General features: G+C 39.8%; 1 protein-coding gene across 5 annotated transcripts in view; it reads right to left on the bottom strand.

Moving 5' to 3' along the window:
• Window positions 1–20,183, bottom strand: part of LOC127447102 (contactin-associated protein-like 5) — a 126,267-nt gene that overhangs the window by 29,366 nt on the left and 76,718 nt on the right. For all 5 annotated transcript variants that reach the window (XM_051708662.1, XM_051708663.1, XM_051708666.1 and 2 more), the window contains 8 exons: window positions 10,990–11,096; window positions 10,317–10,436; window positions 9,381–9,581; window positions 6,492–6,648; window positions 5,575–5,702; window positions 5,192–5,362; window positions 376–594; window positions 20–253 (listed from right to left, as the gene is read on the bottom strand). In XM_051708662.1, coding sequence (XP_051564622.1) covers window positions 20–253; window positions 376–594; window positions 5,192–5,362; window positions 5,575–5,702; window positions 6,492–6,648; window positions 9,381–9,581; window positions 10,317–10,436; window positions 10,990–11,096 — 1,337 coding nt within the window. The remainder of the gene's footprint in view (window positions 1–19; window positions 254–375; window positions 595–5,191; window positions 5,363–5,574; window positions 5,703–6,491; window positions 6,649–9,380; window positions 9,582–10,316; window positions 10,437–10,989; window positions 11,097–20,183) is intronic.

The following is a 20,183-nucleotide window of genomic DNA, read 5'->3' as shown; positions in this document are numbered from 1 at the left end:
TAATATTATGATTTAGTACCTTCTGTGCAAGAGGGTCCCCCATAGGCAGAGTTGGTGCAGTCACATACGTAACTGCTGCTTTTCTCAATGCATTTCCCGCGATTGTGGCAGAGACCAGCTGAGCTGCTACAGTGACCTGCACAGCCCGAACTTACTCCTGGTGTCCCTTTGGCCCGTTCCTCCAGGTCAAAATTCACTCCATTCATGTTAAATGCTCGAACACACCCAAGAAAGCCTCTCTGCTTTGTGCCGCCTGAAAGAAAGAAAGACAGAAAGAAGACTAAGAACTAATAAATGACTAACTCTTTTGGGTTCCCTAACAAACAAAACAATACCTTTCTCAATGCAGTGCACTTTAAAAAATATCCCTCTTACCAACAAACAGCTGGCTGCCAAGCTGAAGCCGAAGGTGTCCATCAGGTTGAGTTTCAATGATCCGCAGGGGCAGCTGGTCGACCTGCAATGACGCCTCTTTCACATTGCGTTCAGCTCGAACCCAGTGCCACTGCCTGTCATTCAGTGGCACAGGAGATTTCACTGTCAGGATTACTGGCCCGTCACCCACATCAAAGGAGAAAGTCACGGCTGAGGGAGCTGGGTGGACAGAAACATGAGGATTTGAATGCATGATCTGAAGAGTCTTCAACCTCTACACCTATATAACTGCTTGAATTAAAGGAATAGCTCTCCCTCAAAATGAAAATTAATAATATATATACATATATATGTGCTCACCCTCATATCTTTCGAAACTCACATAACTTTTTTCTTCCATGGAACTGTCACATCTGCTTCCTCCAACCACCAGATGGAGCCCTCACCCGAATACTGATCATACTCCATTTTCTTCTACAGTCATTTCCTGTTTGCTATCTATAAAGAGCCATGCTTTCCAACAACACATTGCGAAGTATTGCCAGTCTTACTGAGTGTTTTCTCCATTGCGACTGCTTCATGTTATGACCTTTTGCCTGTTTATTGGACTTCATGTTTATTGGATTACTGTTTTTGTCTTGTTTGCACATTTGGACTGTCTATTTTGATCCTTGACCTTTGCCTGTTGATTTGGATTTATTAAACTTCTACAAATGGATTCAAACCCACCACCAAGCCTGAGTTCATTACAGAATACTTCGCCTGAAATGAATCCAGCAGAAGTATCACAGCTCCAGGCGGCCTATGCATACCAGAGTGTGATACTACAAGGGTTTCAAGGCCAACTCGCCAACCTTCCGGCAGCCAACGAACATCTAACCCAGTACATTCAATCACTCCCGTCAACCAGAGCTGTGTCAGTAAGATTTGCGCTCCCCGATAAATTTGATGGTTCTGCTGATAAATGCATAGGCTTTCTATGTCAATGTAGAATTTACCAGAAGCGTTTCGTCAAGACACTACTTAATGATCATTTATGATGACTCTGCTCACTGATAAAGTGCTGGATTGGGCATCGGCTGTGTGGGACAATGATAATCAGTTACAAACCTCTTTTGGCTATTTTGCTCAGCAAATTCAAGATGTCTTTCAATATCCTGCAGGAGGACAGGATATTTCAGTACAGCTGTTGCACATACGCCATATCGCACATCAATCAGCAACTGAGTACGCCATCCAATTCAGAATGCTAGCAGCTCAGAGTGGGTGGAATGATGTGGCACTAAAAACAGTGTTTCGAGAGGGACTTAACCATGAACTACAAGCGGAATTAGCATGCAAGAATGAGACCAGACTTATCACAGTTTATCACCATGGCTATTAAATCAGATAATCTAATTCGTAATAACCCCCACTCCAAACAACCCAAAATGGCTTCCGTTTCCACTGGAGATGCTGCTCTCTCTATGCCTCAGTCCACAGAACCCATGCAAATCGGCTATACTAGAGTTTCACTAGAAGAACGATGTGTCATTGAACTTCTCCTGAATTCTGCACCTCCCAAAATCAAAGTTTACCCCTTGTCACTTCCTGAGACTCAAGCTATGGAAAACTACATTGAAGAAGCCCTAGCATCAGGCTTTATCCATCCCTCTACATCTCCAGCAGCGGCAGGGTTTTTCTTTGTGGAGAAAAAAGATGGCGGGCTAAGACCATGCATTGATTACAGAGGTCTCAATACAATCACAATAAAGAACAGACATCCACTTCCTCTCATCCCTTCAGCACTAGAACAACTCTATGAGGCACGTATCTTCACCAAACTAGATCTTCGAAATGCCTATAACCTCATTCGTATCAGAGAAGGGGATGAATGGAAGACTGCCTTCCTCACCACTAGGGGGCACTATGAATATCAAGTCATGCCATATGGCCTTGCTAATGCGCCTTCTGTCTTCCAGTCTTTCATCAATGAAACCTTCAGAGACCTCTTGAAACAGTTCGTCATTGTATACATTGATGATATCTTAATCTATTCCCAAACAAAACAAGAACACATCCAACATGTCAAGACAGTCCTAACCCAGCTCCAACAGAACCAACTCTACATCAAAGCTGAAAAATGTGAGTTCCATACAACCAGTACCACGTTCTTAGGATACATCATCGGCCATCAAGCTGTGGAGATGGGCCTTTCAAAGTCAAATCAGTCACCGAATGGCCACAGCCTACCACCAAATAAGCAAACCGAAGATTTATCAGGAATTACTGCATTGTTGCAGCTCAACTAACATCACTACTCGAGGACAAACCCAAGAAACTTCAATGGAACAAATCTGCTAACACCGCCTTCAACACCCTTAAAACCAGCTTCACTACTGCACCCATTCTTAAGCATCCTGACCCAAGCTTACCTTTCATCATTGAAGTAGATGCTTCCGACTGTGGTACTGGAGCTGTTCTCTCTCAAAGACACGGTACACCAGGCTGAATTTACCCATGTGCCTTCTATTCTAGAAAACTCACGGCTGCTGAAAGAAACTATGATGTGGGCAATAAAGAACTACTTTCCATGAAAGCTGCAATGGAGGAATGGAGACACTGGCTAGAGGGAGCAGAACATCCATTTCAAGTTATCACCGACCATAAGAACTTGGAATACATCAAGAGTGCCAAGAGACTCAATCCACAACAAGCCCGTTGGTCTCTGTTTTTTACCAGATTCCAGTTCACAGTTACCTACTGTCCTGGAAGCAAGAACAGCAAGGCAGATGCTCTCTCTAGAAGGTATGACCCTACATTCATTCAAAATAACCAAGTTTCCATCCTTCCCCCATCAGTGGTTGTAGCCCCCAATCGCTGGGACATCATGGAAGAGATCCAACGGGCACAACAAACAGATCCTCCTCCACCTAAGTGCCCACCAACCAAACAGTACGTCCCAAGTGTTCTCCGACAACGTGTGATCCAATGGGTTCATACATCTCTCAGTGCTGGACATCCAGGTATTCAGTGAATAATTACCTTAATATGTAACTCATTCTGGTGGTCAGACATAATTAAAGATGTTACCTCATATGTCAAGTCCAGTATGTGCTCAGTCGAAAACACCCAGAGAACTACCTGCAGGACTCCTGGAACCCCTACCCATTCCTCAGAGACCCTGGTCCTATCTATCAGTAGACTTTGTCACAGATCTACCCAACTCCAACAATTTCACAACAATTCTTGTAATCATTGACCGTTTCTCTAAGGCTTGTTGTCTTGTTCCACTGAAAGGTCTTCCCACAGCCATGGAAACAGCCACTGCACTGTTCCATCATTTGTTCCAGGTGTATGGATTACCAGAGGACATTGTCACGGATCGGGCCCTCAGTTCACGTCAAGGGTATGGCAGGCATTTGGCAAACAGTTGGACATTAATGTCAGTTTAACCTCAGGCTACCACCCGCAGGCTAATGGGCAAGTGGAGAGATTAAACCAGGAGATCAGACGTTACCTCAGGTCATACTGTAGTCGTGAACAACAGAGGTGGAATGAATTCCTTCCATGGGCAGTATATGCCCAAAATTCATTAACTCATTCATCCACAGGACTTAATCCCTTTCAATGTGTTCTGGGTTATCAACCTCTCATGTTCCCACACCCTGACCACCCAGCACCCAGACCAAGGGGATGCCCCAATCAAAGAACACCAGGAGGTGTTGGGGGGGGGTATGTAAAATCTGCTTCCTCCAACCACCAGAGGGAGCCCTCACCCGAATACTGATCACACTCCATTTTCTTCTACAGTCATTTCCTGTTTGCTATCTATAAAGAGCCATGCTTTCCAACAACACATTGTAAAATATTATCTTACCTGCCTTACTGAGTGTTTTGGACTTCATGTTTACTGGATTACTGTTTTTGTCTTGTTTGCCTATTTGGACTGTCTATTTTGATCCTCGACCTTTGCCTGTATTTTTGACCATCCCTTTGCCTGTTGATTTGGATTTATTAAACTTCTGAAAATGGATTCAAACCCACCACCAAACCCAAGTTCATTACAGGAACGCACAAGGAGTTATTTACATATAGCAGAATGTTCAAGCTGTTTCCCATACAATAAATGTGAATGCTTATAGCAATCGTCAAGCAAGATTTTCTGGGCAAGATTTTCAGTGAATAATGATGTAAATTTTATCCTTGGAATATAGCATCATCATAGTGACTACTTTTCTGATGTTTTTATGGTGCTTTTTGGTCCTTTTGGAGTTTAAAGGAATGGAATTGTATGGAAAAGAGGAACTAGGATATTCTGCTAAACTTGTCCTTTTGTGTTCCACAGAAGAAAAAACATCATATAGGTTTGGAAAGACATGTGGGTGAGAATTTTATTTTGGTTGATCTATCCACTTGAAGCAATATCACAGATCAGGATGCTGATATTCAGGGTTTCCCAAATACAGCTGAGGGTAACTAACTATATTTGGAGAAACTTGTGCTTTTGAGCAAAATGGGCAACTGCAAGGAAATATTGACTGTAACTGTAGTTCATTTTCTGAAGAAAATTAACAATTTGAAGTTAATTAAGCTAAAATAGACTACTCTGTTGTGATATTCAGCAATTTTAATTAAATTAATCACTTTAATAAATTAACTAATCTGCATGTATGGATCTGTACACTAGTGTATTGATAAGTACTGAATATTTTTTTCATTTTAGACTTTATTACTATTTTTTTGTTTTTTATTATCTCATATTGAAGTCATATTGAATCATCTGTGCCCTAAAACTGACATTTGTACAGTGCTATGAGAGTATGCTGGGACTCACAGCTCAGTTCAACTCTGATGAAATCTTGCATGCCCATGTTCTCCAGAAAGACCCCAGAGGGCAAGGCAGTCTTGAAGTAGAAGGAGACATCAAGGGAGAGCGCTGCCTGGAGGGCAGGGAAGTGCAGACATGAAGCCTCTTGATAAAAAGAAGCAGCATTCCACAAGGACTCTAGAAGAGAACAAGAAAAATTTAAACGACACATTTGATTAGAAAGTCTGGACAGATTACATATTTATTTATACATAGAATTTATCTGTCTCTTTGCTTTTTTTTTATCCTGCTCTTTCTCTCTTATACTCTTCCAACTCTTTCTCTCTTGTATTTTTCACACCATCCACCTCGTCATGTATGACAACAGCAGCACAGATGAGTTCACATACTGTCACCAGAACACTGCAGAGGTCCCACGACGTACACGGCTTCAGAGCCCAGTCTGTATGTATCACCAATTGCTATCTCCTGTACTGGTAAGTGTTCCTTATATGAGAGGACACCAGTGTCATTCTCCCTGTAAATGAAAACAGATGTAAAACTGTCCTAACAATAGATATATTAGGCAACAAGGCTGTCTCTGGACCAAAAAGACAGCAGAAAATTAGACAAGTGGATCTCATGTGTTTTTTTTTTTTTTTTTTTGTTTTTTTTTGCTGCTTGACCCAGATTTTTCACTGTACATCAAGTGGCAACCCAAAGCACAGTACCAAAATTCTTTATCATACAAAAGTAAACAAAAATGTCCTTTAAATCAAACATTGAAATAACTACAAATTTCACAGGTCCAACAATATAAAAAATTAGTAGCATGACATAGTATTATAGAAAAATCAACAAAAATGGACAAAAATACAATCATCAATAGGAATATAGTATTTATTTATTTATTTATTTATTTTGTTTTTTTATGCATAACCAACAGCACAGGTCTCTTTTACCAGCCTAGCATATAAAACAAACACTGGACTATCAATATTACCAAGTGACAGACGAATTTACACCAAAATACTATGGATGCATTAGCTTTGATGTCAACATCAAAAGATATGGAAAATATTTTCTCCACTCTTCTAAAAGCTGATAAGCTTATTTATTTTGCAATCCTAACTATGCATGATTATATGGTTAGTTGCATTTTATTATTTGCATTTAGAATTGTTTATTCCCAGTTGTCCGCAGCCCTATTAGAACCGATAAGTGACCCATTTTGAATCGTGAACCACCAATTGAAATAGACAATGTGAGTAAATAAAGTGCATCTCTGTAATCCAGCATATATAATGAGTTAAATTTGCTTTGTTACCATGACAGTCTGTCTGCATCACAGTTGCAAAAGTAGTTAATGTCAGCACATTTCTCTTCCAGACCACAAGAGCACTGTTGCACCCCTGGCTGGAATCCCCCCCAGTATGTCCTCTTATCTCCTCTGCGGTCCACCCACCAGGATAAAGGGGTGCCATCTGCAACAACACCAGACATATTCAATTCTCAACTGCAGTTCTTATTGAAAACACACACACACACACACAAAAGGAGCAAGAAATTTAAAGGGATAGTTCACCCAGTCACATGGGTTCAGAACAACATTAGTGTGAGCAAATTATGACAATTTTATTTTTGGATGAACTATCTCTTTAAACCTTTGACAAAGGTTTAAAACCTTTTAAACTTTAACTGATACAAGCATTACTATACATTTCTATTTTCCATTATGGTAATTACCTGGGAAATGTGCTACCTTTAATTTGTGAGAGCAAATTTTTGTGCTTTTAGGCTTAGACTTGGAAGACTTGACAGATTTTTAATCGACAGCTTAAATTAGAGCACTCAATCAAAAGACTTGTGATAAAGTGTGGTAATGATGGCTTTCAATAAATCTTTGGTCTGCATTGCATATTAATGCCAAGTGGAATTTAATCTGGGAAGTAATTATAACTTTAGCCTAGGATAACAGCCAGACTGGAAATAAAAATAGCTTGACTAAAATATGGATGTTCTTTCATTATCGCCTAGCTGATGAACCAGAAGAAGAAATAAAGACTTCATGTTACATTTTCAAAATAAATAAAATGTTGTTTATTGGGAGCTGTCTTTTAACTGTGAGTTAGAGAGATAACACATTAAATGATAAACCATGATAATTATTTACTGTCACCTCCAAATTGAGAGAAAAGAACACTTTGTCAGACTTGAAAAGGACCCTCCAGAGGAAGAATTTAACATGCACTGCTTTCCTCCTTTGTTTCCAAAAAAACATGCAGAAAATTATATTTTTTACCCCTTAACATCTGATTTCTTTTCTGAGCAAAGGCCCACAATTTGTTTATGACTACTGCTATAATAGTTCAACCGCAAAACATTTTTCACATATAAAATCTTGAGCATTTAAAAGTAATAATAATATATTAATAATAATAGGCTAATAAAAACTTGACCTTGTACAAGACCTTACCAAACTCTAGATCAATAAAATGCTTTGGATCTGGTAGGAAACACATGTACTCTATATGCAGTGCTGGGTAGATTGCTTCTGAATTGTAATTTGGCACTGACAAAATTACATGACAACATTTTTAGTTAGTAATGTAATATATTGGATTACATTTAAAGTAATCTAATCTGAATGCTTTTGGATTACTTTTGGATAACTTCTGATCTAATTCTTATTTATTTGATGTCATATGCATTTAAGTAGAATAAACTTGTACCATTTTGACAATATTGTTAAATTCATTGAAGAAAACTTATTTAATGGATCAAAATATGAGAATTGATATGATTTGTGTGTGTGCATTTTTAAAAACAAAACAAAAATAAAAATGTTGTCGCAAAAGTGCATTCATGCAAACTATTAAAGCCGAGTACAAAAGTAATTCCCAAAACTAAAACGAATCCATCTTCAGTGTAATTATGGCTGGTGGCTAGTATAAGGTCTGTGTGTGCAATTTAGAATGAAACATTTAAATTATTTAAAAAGAAAACAAAGAGGGATCAAAAAATTATGAACAATGTACTACATTTGCCTGATTAATATGTAATCATGCAATCCATAAAAAGTACCTGTAATATGATTACAAGTACATTTTTAAATGTTAAATATTAAAATATAATTTAATCTAATTACAAGTACTTGATTTTTGTAATCTGATTACATCATTCAGATTATATGTAATCCATTACTACCCAGGACTGTTGAATATGACATGTCTAACTCAAATAATTTGGTGTACTTGTGGAGAACAAAGTGATTGTTGTACTGTATGTCACATATTTAACAAAGTGAACAAGGCTTTGTTTTACTTTTAAGACGTGTAACTAAGACATAACACATTTAATAGTAAGAAGGTGAGAGAAAATACTAGCATTAAAACTAATTATGCTTTTCTTTCAAGTCTACTGGACCAGAGAGAAATAGAAGAAAGCATCTTTTTAGTGATACAATGGGTGGGTAATAATAGTCTTTTTTCTAGTCTGCAGTGGCACGATATCTGCCTCAGGGCAAATGAACTACATAATTTTTTTTATAAACTGAGGAACATGTACATGACTATCTCCAAGAGCTGCAAAAACTGAAAAAACAAAGACCTTTTAAATAGCCACAACACATTCTTCCATCCTGCAGACACAGGGAAGCCAAAATTACCCTTTTTCTTATGCATTTGGTAAGATGTCTTTTTGCACGACAGTAGTATCTACAGTTAAATGCTCCGTATTACACATTATAAAAATTGTCTGCATTAATTTATTATAATAATACTTTGAAAGACCAAAATATCTCCTCGTATAAAAGTGACAGTTGTAGTTTTCGCAAATTCATATGTTATAATTCAGCATATTTCAAAATTAAAAAAAGAGAAAGAGTCATTTGTCATTACTTTGAACTGAATTACCTGAAAAAAACAAATCAAGTGTATGTTGGATTGTTCTTTCTGCATAACAGATACACGCCCATAAGTATGTGGACACCCCTTTCTAATTAGTTGGTTTGGCCGTGTCGCTTAATTCTAAATCTTATTGCTACAGAATACAATGACATTCTAGAGAATTGCGTGCATCCAACCCCAAATGAACACCTGTGCTCAACAAGCACATATAGTGTCCATATACTTTTGGTGTATCAAAAATGATAAAAGATCCTATAAAGTCCTTAAGACACTAAAAGTAAAGCTGGGAGATGAAGAGAAGGACTTACCCCAGGGGTTAAACAGCCGCGACCTTCTACAGTGATAGGCGATTCTCTGTTCACAGTGATCTGACAGGGACACCAAGGCCTTCAGCTGTTCAGATGAGGCACTATAATTGAGCCATCTGACATGTGGCTTCTGCAGAGTAGAGCCTCGCACTCTCACAGCATCTGAGCTGTTGTGACGGACCACAGTCCACACTTTGTTCTCTAAAAATTTTGATTGAGTGATTATTTCAACATTCCAGAACATTCACAGGGTACAAGGTTAAAAAATATTCAGTGTCTTTGTATAATTTAACTAAATGTTCACAAACACAGTTTTATATCACAGTTCACATAATCCTTTATCATTTAAAACATTTTTAAAGAAAAGGAAAGATGAGTTGAAATTATTTTTTGAGGTAATCAACATTATGCCACAAATGCTGTCGATTGAACTTAACTTGTACTGAAACTGGAATGTTCCTTTAAATGTGCTGTTACAGACATTAGGTGATCAAAAATAGGGCGTATTTAAAAATGCATTTACATGCTCAGTTTCTTACTGTATCAATATCTCATATACAAAAACAAAAGTGATACAGTAAAGTGCTGCATGATTTCCATTGGTCAGAGGATAAATAGGCATGTTTAATGTATACTATATCAGTGTCTTTCCAACTGATACAATGACATAACTTTTCCATTTTCCAAGTATCACAAATTACAGATTAGGATTATAAATAATAACAATATTTGATGGATTATATCACAGTTCACATAATCCTTTTTCATAGCTCACATCAGCATATATTCCTGTATCTCAAATGGTACAGCATGACACCAGAAAAATCATGGGTTTGATTCCCAGGGAACAGAAATATGGATAAATGTAAACCTTGAATCAAAGGTGTTTTGGAAAAAAACATCTGCCAAGTGCATAAATATAAATGAAAAACGTACCCGTAATATTGCAGTAGACTTGAATGGGATCCAGAGGGCCACTTCCATCAGGATCTATAAAGAAATATCCAGATGTGCTGCCTGCAAGCCTGTAGTGTTCACAAGAAGCTTCATAGACAGCTAAGGGTGCAGACAGAGAATAAACGATTTGAAAATTCATCAAAGAACATTTCATAAATAAGAATAATTCCATCTTTTGAATATTCTGTTTACAAAATTGTCTATCTGTAGTTTTCAAAGACTAAAGATGATTCCCATAGCAAACACAGATATAGAGAGAAACAGAGTTCTGCTAAAGAGCAGATCTCCAAATAAAGGAGAAACTACAAACAGCTTGTAGATTGTTGTCTTTGGTATAGTAAAGATTACACCATGTTAGTCACTGTACCAGTTTTTTAACTGTGAGAGTCAAAAACAATATCCATATTACCCAATGGGAACTTGAATGAGATTTAAATTCACCAACTAGTTGTTCTCTGTGATTTTAAAACCACTTGATCACTTTTAGGTCCTTAAAGTCTATTAAATATTAATTGTCAATGTTATTTCGAGGTTAGTGGGTGCTGTGAATAAAACCTCACTAGAAATGTGATATGTTTCAGACATATGGATATCTGACATGTGATATATAATAAATGTGTTTGAGATGTAGGAATCCATTGCGCAGACCTACAGTTATGGCATGTAGCTCCACTGTATCCTGTACCAGTGCAATCACAGTAGAAAGAAGACCATGTTTGGGAGCAACGGCCACCATGCTCACAAAAATTATAGAGACACCTGACAGAGAGATGCAAGAAAACACGTGTAAATTTCAACACAGACATAAAAAGAATGAAAGCAAACACAGTGTGACCAAGGGTTACAATGCAGTTTGAGACAGAATAAATCCAGACAGCATTTATTTTTGGTGGTCTCATTTTGAATTAATGTTCTCAGTTGACAGAGAACTGACTGTATGTCCAAGTCAAAACCAATTTTTCTGAGACTGAAGGAGTATATTATTAGGTTGTCTGTTGTTTGCATTGAAATAGACCTTAATGTGACTAACAGATCAGAAAGTCAGTGTGCTATAGTATATTCAATTGGAGATAAAAGAAATAACTTTTGGCTTTTTGACAGAATATTTCATACCAACTGTGTCTGAATCTGATTAAAAAAAGGGTAAAAAATACGATGTATCAGAGACCAGACCAATTTAGTTTCTGTGACAGTCGCTTGACTTGAGAAAATTTCCATATCAATAATTTATTTGCTTTTCTGTGGTAAGTACAAAGTCATGACGGTTTATAGAATAATCTGTGTCAAAGAGAATTTTTATCTTCTATGCACAAACAAATACTCAAAATCTTTATATTTAAAATATGATTTTCAGTATAGTAATGGATAACAAGCAATGTCATCTTAAGTCACAGTGCAGAAAATTTAAGAAAAACATCATAATCACTTTGAGAAAAGAGTTTTTTTTTTTTAATCCAGAATTTCACATGTCATTAATGTTTCCAAAAAAGGCTGCTTGTCACTGAGCTTACGCTATTACACGCTTATGTAAATATACAACATGAAAATAGTCATTAATTTAGAATTTGATTTAGGGCTAATTTCAGCACATTTTATCTCTTTTGTTTTACTCAATATCTGGGCTACATGAGCCCTTGATTTCTTTTGATTAGGAAAGTATTATCATGCAACTCCAGTCGATAAACTAATAAACAAAAAAATCAACTCACTTGCTGGAGGTTTCCAGAGACGTGTTGATTAATAGCACATTAATTTTGTCTGCTTAAATTTCACAATTACTGGCCTTTTAGTCCTGCATTTATTACTTCCCAGATCTCAGTTTGCATGCCTGGTCCCTAAAGAGCCCACTTTATGAGGCTTCCGTGTACAACACAGCAATTCCAACAGCCATTAACCGCTGCAGGCAGAGTCAACTGCAGGCTGGATACTGTTTCAGGTGATGATTTCATTACCTCTATGCTATTTCTAGTCATGCTTAGAAAAAGGCTTTGCTGGACCATAAAGTTATGCCAACCAATATACAGAACTGCTCCGTGGCAATAAACTGCCCTGTGAAGTTTTAATGATAAAGATTGCAGGTCAGGGCATGCGTTTAAAGTAAAACTCAATGACCTGAACATTTGTTGTAAGGTTTGTGATATGGAAAGAAAGAGGACAGACAGGGTCTATTCCAAAAGCTAGAGAGCTGCCTCCGAAGGCAGCATTTCAAGGCATCATAGACATGCTCCCAACTCGAAAGCTGTTGAAAAGGTAGGTACATTGATTATGCTGCCTCCGAAGATGCCTTGTTTTGGCCAAATTCTAAGGTAGCATTGTATGTAAACTGGCCGACAAAACTGTATCATTTATGTATAATTATACTTATATTTCATACTATTTTGAAAAGTATCAATATATATTTTTTTAAATAACAGAAAATTGACTACTTCACCTAAAATGTGTGCGTGCAATGAATATTTATGCTCACTGGAGTATTGGGTCATTCCTCTCGTGTCACCTATATTGAAATCAGTTCAATGAGTAAGGTGTCCCATGCGCTGCGCGTGAGAAGATTTGAATGGCGGGTGGAGCTGCTACCTATGTAGAGCATTTTCAAATTGCTGAATTATGGGGCTCCACTTCAGTTAGCCAGCTACCTATGTAGGCAGCAAGCAGAGAGGAACCTCACTGTTTTTACTGAGTAATGGACAGTAGATCTGCATAGGTGACTTTAACTGGTAATTTACTGTAAATGTAAGTCAGATAACAGTCACCTTAATACCTCTGTAACACTAAAAGTTCAGAGCAATATTTATATTATTAGCAATATAAAGAAATATCTGTAATACAGATACATACATTTAAGGAGAAATAAAACATCTATCAAAATTTAAGGGAATTAATTATAAGAGAGTTAATGACCTATGACAAGCTCTCTGAAACCACAGATCTATGCAAAACTCATGTAAATTAACATCAGGGGGACTCACACAGGAGTTACTGACCCTGTTAACTGATGGGTGAACTATTTCTGATTAGCATGTAGCTCATTTTCAGAAACCTCATTGTCTAGAATTTGCCCGAGGTATCACCACCTTCAGACAACATAAGGACTACTTCGTTAAAAAAATAATAATGATAATGGATGTCTTCCTGAGCCTTCATTAAATCTAAAAATGTAGGTGCCATTGAGAATAACGAATGTGTCTCCATGGAGAAGCACTCTTTGACAATAGAGGCCTAAAAGAGGGCAAATCGTAGCAGGGGTCAGCTATTTTGGCACTTAATTATCAGAGACCCAGTCTGAGTCCACGTACAGAGGTTCGGTCTAGCAGCCGGCAGCATTCTGGCCTCTGGCAGGCTCTCAAGAACTGTCACACAGCACGCAGCAGAGGCTCTCAGACTATGACAGCTGCTCATGAATGATTTAGACATGCCACTGATGGAGGGGTCTTGTCATGTTCACACAAGTTCATTATTAATAAAATCCTCCTGTACAGACATGCCAGTGGGACATGTCCCTGCCTCCAAACAAAAACATATTGCAAGAGTGAATGAAAAGCAGTATGGTGGTCCGGTTAAAATGGAGAGATGTCGGTAGCTTTGAATAGATTTATATTAGTAAAAAATATAATAAAGTAAGAAAAGTGTCACAGGAATTACGGAATAGTCTTCCGTACCCAGACCTATGACTACGGCATTGAACCAATCAAATTTGCGTTGATCGAGAAAGCGTTTTCCAGTTTTGTGTGCTATGAGCATCAGACAAGTAGTCCACGGACTGTGGGCGGTCTGTGGGCATGCTGCCTATGGAAGCCAAGGAGTGCCATTTACAAAAGAATGAAGTAATAAATTATCAATCTATTAATTCGAAAATAAAAATGTGAATAAATAAACCAATGGACAAATAAATAGACACATTTAAATTTGAATAAATAAACCAATTTAAAAATTGACAAATAAATAGACACATTTAAATGTGTTTATTTAATTCATGTTTTAAAATGTACTTATACTGTATTTAGCAATAAAATAGCACATTAATAAGTCAATTTTAAATGCACCTTTTAAATGGCGTTTTAAAAAGCATTCGGCAATTGCTTTTCTTCATCCATTTGCCAGTTGCTTTTCACCATCCATTTGCAAATTGCTTTTCTTTATTGTTTGACTTTTCCTTTTCTTTTATCATTTGTCAGTCCATACCAGCTGAAGCCCAGGAATGCCAATTAAAAAAGAATGAAGGAATAAATTATCAATCTATTAATTTGAAAATAAAAACTTGAAGAATTAAGTCCATTTATAAATGGACAAATAAAAAGACACATTTAATTATGTTTAAAAACTTCATAATATTTAACAATAAAATTGTGCATTAATAAATCATATTTATTTCATGTTTAAAATGTCATTAAATGTAGCAATAAATGAGTACATTAATGAGTCTTTTATATGCACTTTTTAATGCTCTTTAAAAGCAAAAGAAAAGCTTTTCCTTTTCTTTTTCCTTTTTCTTTTCTTTAACCAATTGAAAATCGAGTTTAAAAAATGCCCTTGGACTGTTGACTCCTGGGAGCAACCAATGAACTTGACTCAGTTATAAGACACACCCCCTCTCCCACGTGCCACTCGAAGAGGATGTAAGACGGCCTGTCATTTGGCAATAGTACAAGCAGTTTACGCGATAGTATTGCATATGCGCACCAGATACGGATATGAAACATCAGAAAGGCTTGTTCACTGCTGCTGTGAAATGCTGAACGCGACACTACCTGAGCGTGCACAGTGATGCGTGTCCAGGATGGGAGCTGGTAATCGTGATGCTGTGAACAGAACCAGCCTCCCGACCTACACCCGAACTGAAACACATGCAGCAACCGCCATTTGTCGTTCATTTGTGCCATTAAAAAAAACATCATAAAGTTTTCCTTTCTTTGTATTAAACAAGATAGCTTTTGGGAGCCGTGAAATATTTGGAAGGCTAAACCCCACTTCAATCACTCTCGCCTGTCTCCATCATTTGTTCTCACTTCTGGTTTGTGCCGTGTTTGGTATCGTTGAAGCATTCATTTTTTGGCAAAGATTTAATCTTTCACCCCATCAAACTCCAAATGCAACAGCAATCATTTTCCGTAACTTTGCTGCAAATTATAATTTGTTTATAGGCTATATGTGAGACTGCTGAACAAAGCTGTACATCATGTTTATATAGGTTAATTATTCCGAATTTTTTTCGCAAGTAAACAGCCACAGCATTCAGTTCTGAATTTGCTTTTATTCGTTTTAATTTAGCTAGATCTGGCATGACTTGCGTTGACTGTGTTTGTGTAATTTCATAGGCCAATATGTTAGATAATATTCAAAATATTTGTTTGAAATTTCAGCGCAATGTTTGAAAACATGTTAGGTGCCGTTCACATGCTGGAATGCATTGTTGTTGCACTAAAATAAGCCTACACTCAGCGCCACAAAAGAGCAAAACTTAGGTGTCTCGACTCAAGACGTTTAACATTTTAGATTCTTTTTAACTTGACGTGGCATCTAAAAACACGAACAAGCCATCAAAGACAGCACACGTTTACACTGAAATCAATCATAAAACAGTGCGGAAGGACACAAAAATGCACTCAATGTGAACGGCCACTCAGTGTAAGACTAGAACTCTTTAGAAAAGTTTGATCACACTTGCCTATTCTTTATTATTTGTTACTGCACATTTTAGATCTTAGAGTATAATGTCATCAAAACTAAGAAGTAACACAAAAGTATGGAAATTATGTAGTGACCAAAACAAATTAAATCAGAAACATCTTCTATTTGAACTTCTTCGGTGTAGCCTTTTGTCTATTCCAGATCTGCACACAGTTCATTTTCTCAATCAACTTCAGGTGCATCCTGTGATGCTTTTTAAACAGTATTGAAACAGAGTTCATATGCTGGACACTTGTTGGCTACTTTTCTTTAAAAAAAAATAAAAAAAATAAAAGGTTTGTATAGACATCTATAATTATGCACAATTTATTTTTGAGAACAGAAATAATCCCAAGCGTTTGATCATAAGCCTTTAGATCAAAAGGTTTTAAATTGCATTTTAAAAAGGTATTTGGCAATTGCTTTTCTTGATTAATTTAGCTATGGCTTTTCTTTTTTGTTTTGTTTTTCCTTTTATTTAACCAATTGAGAATTTAGTTAAAAAATGCCATTGGACTGTTGACTCAATGGAGCAACCAATGAACTTAACTCAGTTATAAGACACACCCCCTCTCCCACGTGCCACTCGAAGAGGATGCAAGACGGCCTGTCATTGGATGATGGTACGAGCAGTTTACGTCATATTATTGGATCTGTGCACATGAAACGGATGCAAAACATATCAGAAGTTAATAGTGGCTCTTCACTGTTGCTGTGAAATGCCGGGCATGGCCCTACCTGAGCGTGCACATTGACGTGCAGTTTATGCACGTGCAGTTTATGCAATATTATTGCATCTTCGCACCAGAAATGGATATGAAACATCAGAAAGGCTTGCTCACTGCTGCTGTGAAATGCTGAACGCGACACTACCTGAGCGTGCACAGTGATGCGTGTCCAGGATGGGAGCTAGTTATCATGATGCTGTGAACAGAACCAGCATCCCGACCAGCACCCCAAACTGAAACACACGATGGAGGTGAGCAAGGGCAACGGCTCAAGACGCTGGAGAAAGCCGATGGACTTTCCAGAACTTATACTGAAGAAAACGCACATCCCCTTTCAGTTATATCACATTCATTTTAAAAACACTGTATGATCATCTTTAAATATTTACTTTTTATTAAAATAATTGCCTGTGTATGATTGAGAAAAGGCGGATTCTCGAAATGACAGTCAGCTGATAATACAGAGAAGCCAAATTGTGCTCTGCTATACCTGCGGCATGCAAGCATGTCAACCGGGCGCTCCTTAAAATGTAAGCTCTCGTGACAAATGCAGAGTGGCTCACAAGCGCGATTAATTCGGGCTTCCATCGATATCGTTGCGCATGCGACCCATTTGAATTTGACATGAGAATTTGCTATTTTAAAGCACCATGGAAAAGTTCAACCATGTGAAACGTCTTGACAACGCCGATATTCTGAATAGCACAAATGAGGGAAAGATAAATCACCTGCTGCCCAGCACTAGCATCATTTATAAGACTTTACATATCTACACATCAACACGCTTACTAACATTTATCCCAGTTCCCCTTCTGTCACTCACTCGACGTTGTTTCAATGTAGTGACACTAGGGGTCGCCCTTGGGAGCCCCAAACACCTCTAATCTTTGAGAAAAGGCCAATGGGAATTGGCGAGTGGAATTGGCATGCCACTCCCTCGGACATACAGGTATAAAAGGATCTGGCTCACAACCACTAATTCAGATTTTTTCTTCGGAGCTAAGCAGTTGTGTGTCAGCGAGCTGAATTCCACTGCCGGTCCATTCACCTCAGATAGAAGCATATGCTGTTGAATATACGGCGCATTCCAGCGGATTTCTCTGGCTTCGACAGCACCACTAACAGAGTATATATCTCTGCAAAGAGTATAATTTACTCTATTAGAGCAGCACATTGACATTAACGTCTTTTTAAAGACGCATCTTTTTAAAGATGCCGTTCCTTTCTTTGTGTAATTAGTGGATGCTGTCGTTATCTCTCCGCCTCCGATGGGCACAGGCGCTGCCTCACGTGTCTGGGCTGCGCTCACACTGAGGCTGTGTTTGTGGATGGTTCGTGTTCTCATTACGAGAAAATGACCATGGCAACGTTGCGGTCGCGGCTTTCCTTCCTCCAAGGAAAGCCATTCCAGCCACCCCCCGTGCTGCGCCTTCTACCTACGGGTATGAGGCCGGCCCGGCTGGCACTGGAGGTGATTTGGGGATTTCAATGGGTGTGGTCTCGCCGGGTAATTCCCCGCGGACCTCCCTGTTCCCCAGCACGCTCGTCTGCCTCCGTTGAGTTCCGAGACGAGACCAGCTCACCTCACGGCCAGCCTAACATCTCTCTTGTGAGCAGGATGAGTCCTTGATCGCTGCGTCGGAGGGCGCACTGGTGATGTCGGATGCCGAGGACTCGACTAGGCTGCCACCTTCGTGTCTGGCCGCCAAGTCTGAGGCTGACCGCCATGCTTGCACGGGCCGCTGTGAGTGTCGGGTTGAACTGGAACTCTCCACCCTCCCCTGAGCCCTTGCGGCTAGATGACTGGTTCCTGGGCTCAGGGCGCCACTCATAGCCGCGCACCCCCCGGTCCCCTTCTTCCCGGAAGTGCACAATGAGTTGACTAGGTCCTGGAGAGCACCTTTTTCTGCCCGAAGTCGTCTTCCCAGCTCGTCCGCTCTCACTACCCTCAACGGCGGGGCGGCCCATGGGTATGCGGAGATCTCTCAGGTGGATAAGGCAGTTACGTTGCATCTCTGCCTACAAAATGGCACCACCTGGTGGGATCGTCCAGCCCTCCCCTCCAGGGCCTGTAGGACTACGTCATCTCTGGTGACTAAAGCCTACAGTGCCACTGGAAAGGCCGCCTCCACCCTGCATGCCACGGCCCTCCTGCAAGTACACCAGGCCAAGGCACTGAAAGAGCTGCACGTGGGTAGTCCTGATCCCGATGTGATGCAGGAGCTGCGCTCGCCGACCGACCTCACCCTCCGGGTGACGAAGGTCACAGCACAAGCACTCAGGCAGGTGATGTCCACCTTGGTGTTCCAGGAGCACCACCTGTGGCTGAATCTGGTTGAGATGAGGGATGCCATCAAGGCTCGCTTTCTCAACACTCCCATCTCCTAGATTGGCCTCTTCGGTGACACCGTCGAGGACTCTGCCCAGCAGTGAAGAAGCAGACTGAGGCGATACAGCACATCTTGCCCCGGCACGGCTCAAGATCCTGTACCCCATCTGCTCACCGAGGGTGTCCCCCTGCAGCCGCCGATCCAGAGTCCCACGTCATGGCCGCCGTGCCAGAGTGCCACGTCATGGCCGCTGAGCCAGAGTGCCACATCATGGCCGCTGAGCCAGAGTGCCACGTCATGGCCGCTGAGCCAGAGTGCCACGTCATGGCCGCTGAGCCAGAGTACCACATCATGGCTGCCAAGCCAGAGTCCCACGTCATGATCGCAGAGCTTGCGCCACCTTCTTCCCCGGATCCTGAGTCTGCTCCATGCCATGTCACAGCCACGCCTCAGCCTTCTCCATGCCATGTCACAGCCACGCCAGATTCAGCTCCATGCCATGTCACAGCCACGCCTGAGTCTGCTCCATGCCATGTTACAGCCACGCCTGAGTCTGCTCCATGCCATGTCACAGCCACGCCTGAGTCTGCTCCATGCCATGTCAGAGCCACGCCTGAGTCTGCTCCATGCCATGTCACAGCCAAGCTTCAGTCTGCTCCATGCCATGTCTCACCCAAGTCCCAGACTGCTCCATGCCATGTCACAAGCAAGCCTCTGCTCCACGGTCCAGGCCCGCTACCGCTCTACGAGCCAATGCTCACGCTTGCCACTGCCAACAAGTCAGCATCCACGCCTACCATGGCCAAGTCAGGATCCTGCTGTACCATGTTACCATGGCTGCCTCCCTCCCCCCGCAGCTCCCACACAGTGAACTTTGTGTTAATGTTTTGGGGCGTTATTTTGTTGTGGATGTCCCAATGTGGATACTAAGTTTGCACTTTTCAGAGAGATCAATATATATTCAAATAATATTTTGGTTGCATTTGAGGGCAAAAAAAATAAAATAAAATAAAAAAAATCAATGATTGTGTAAATGGCAATATCGGAATATCGATTGCAGGGCCCTGAATTGAATCAAATTGAAATTGTAGTGCGGCAGACTTTGAAGTATAGGCAAATAT

This window comes from Myxocyprinus asiaticus, chromosome 10, assembly GCF_019703515.2.
Source record: "Myxocyprinus asiaticus isolate MX2 ecotype Aquarium Trade chromosome 10, UBuf_Myxa_2, whole genome shotgun sequence".
Taxonomy (NCBI): domain Eukaryota; kingdom Metazoa; phylum Chordata; class Actinopteri; order Cypriniformes; family Catostomidae; genus Myxocyprinus; species Myxocyprinus asiaticus.
This window is presented reverse-complemented; position numbering and strand designations above follow the sequence as displayed.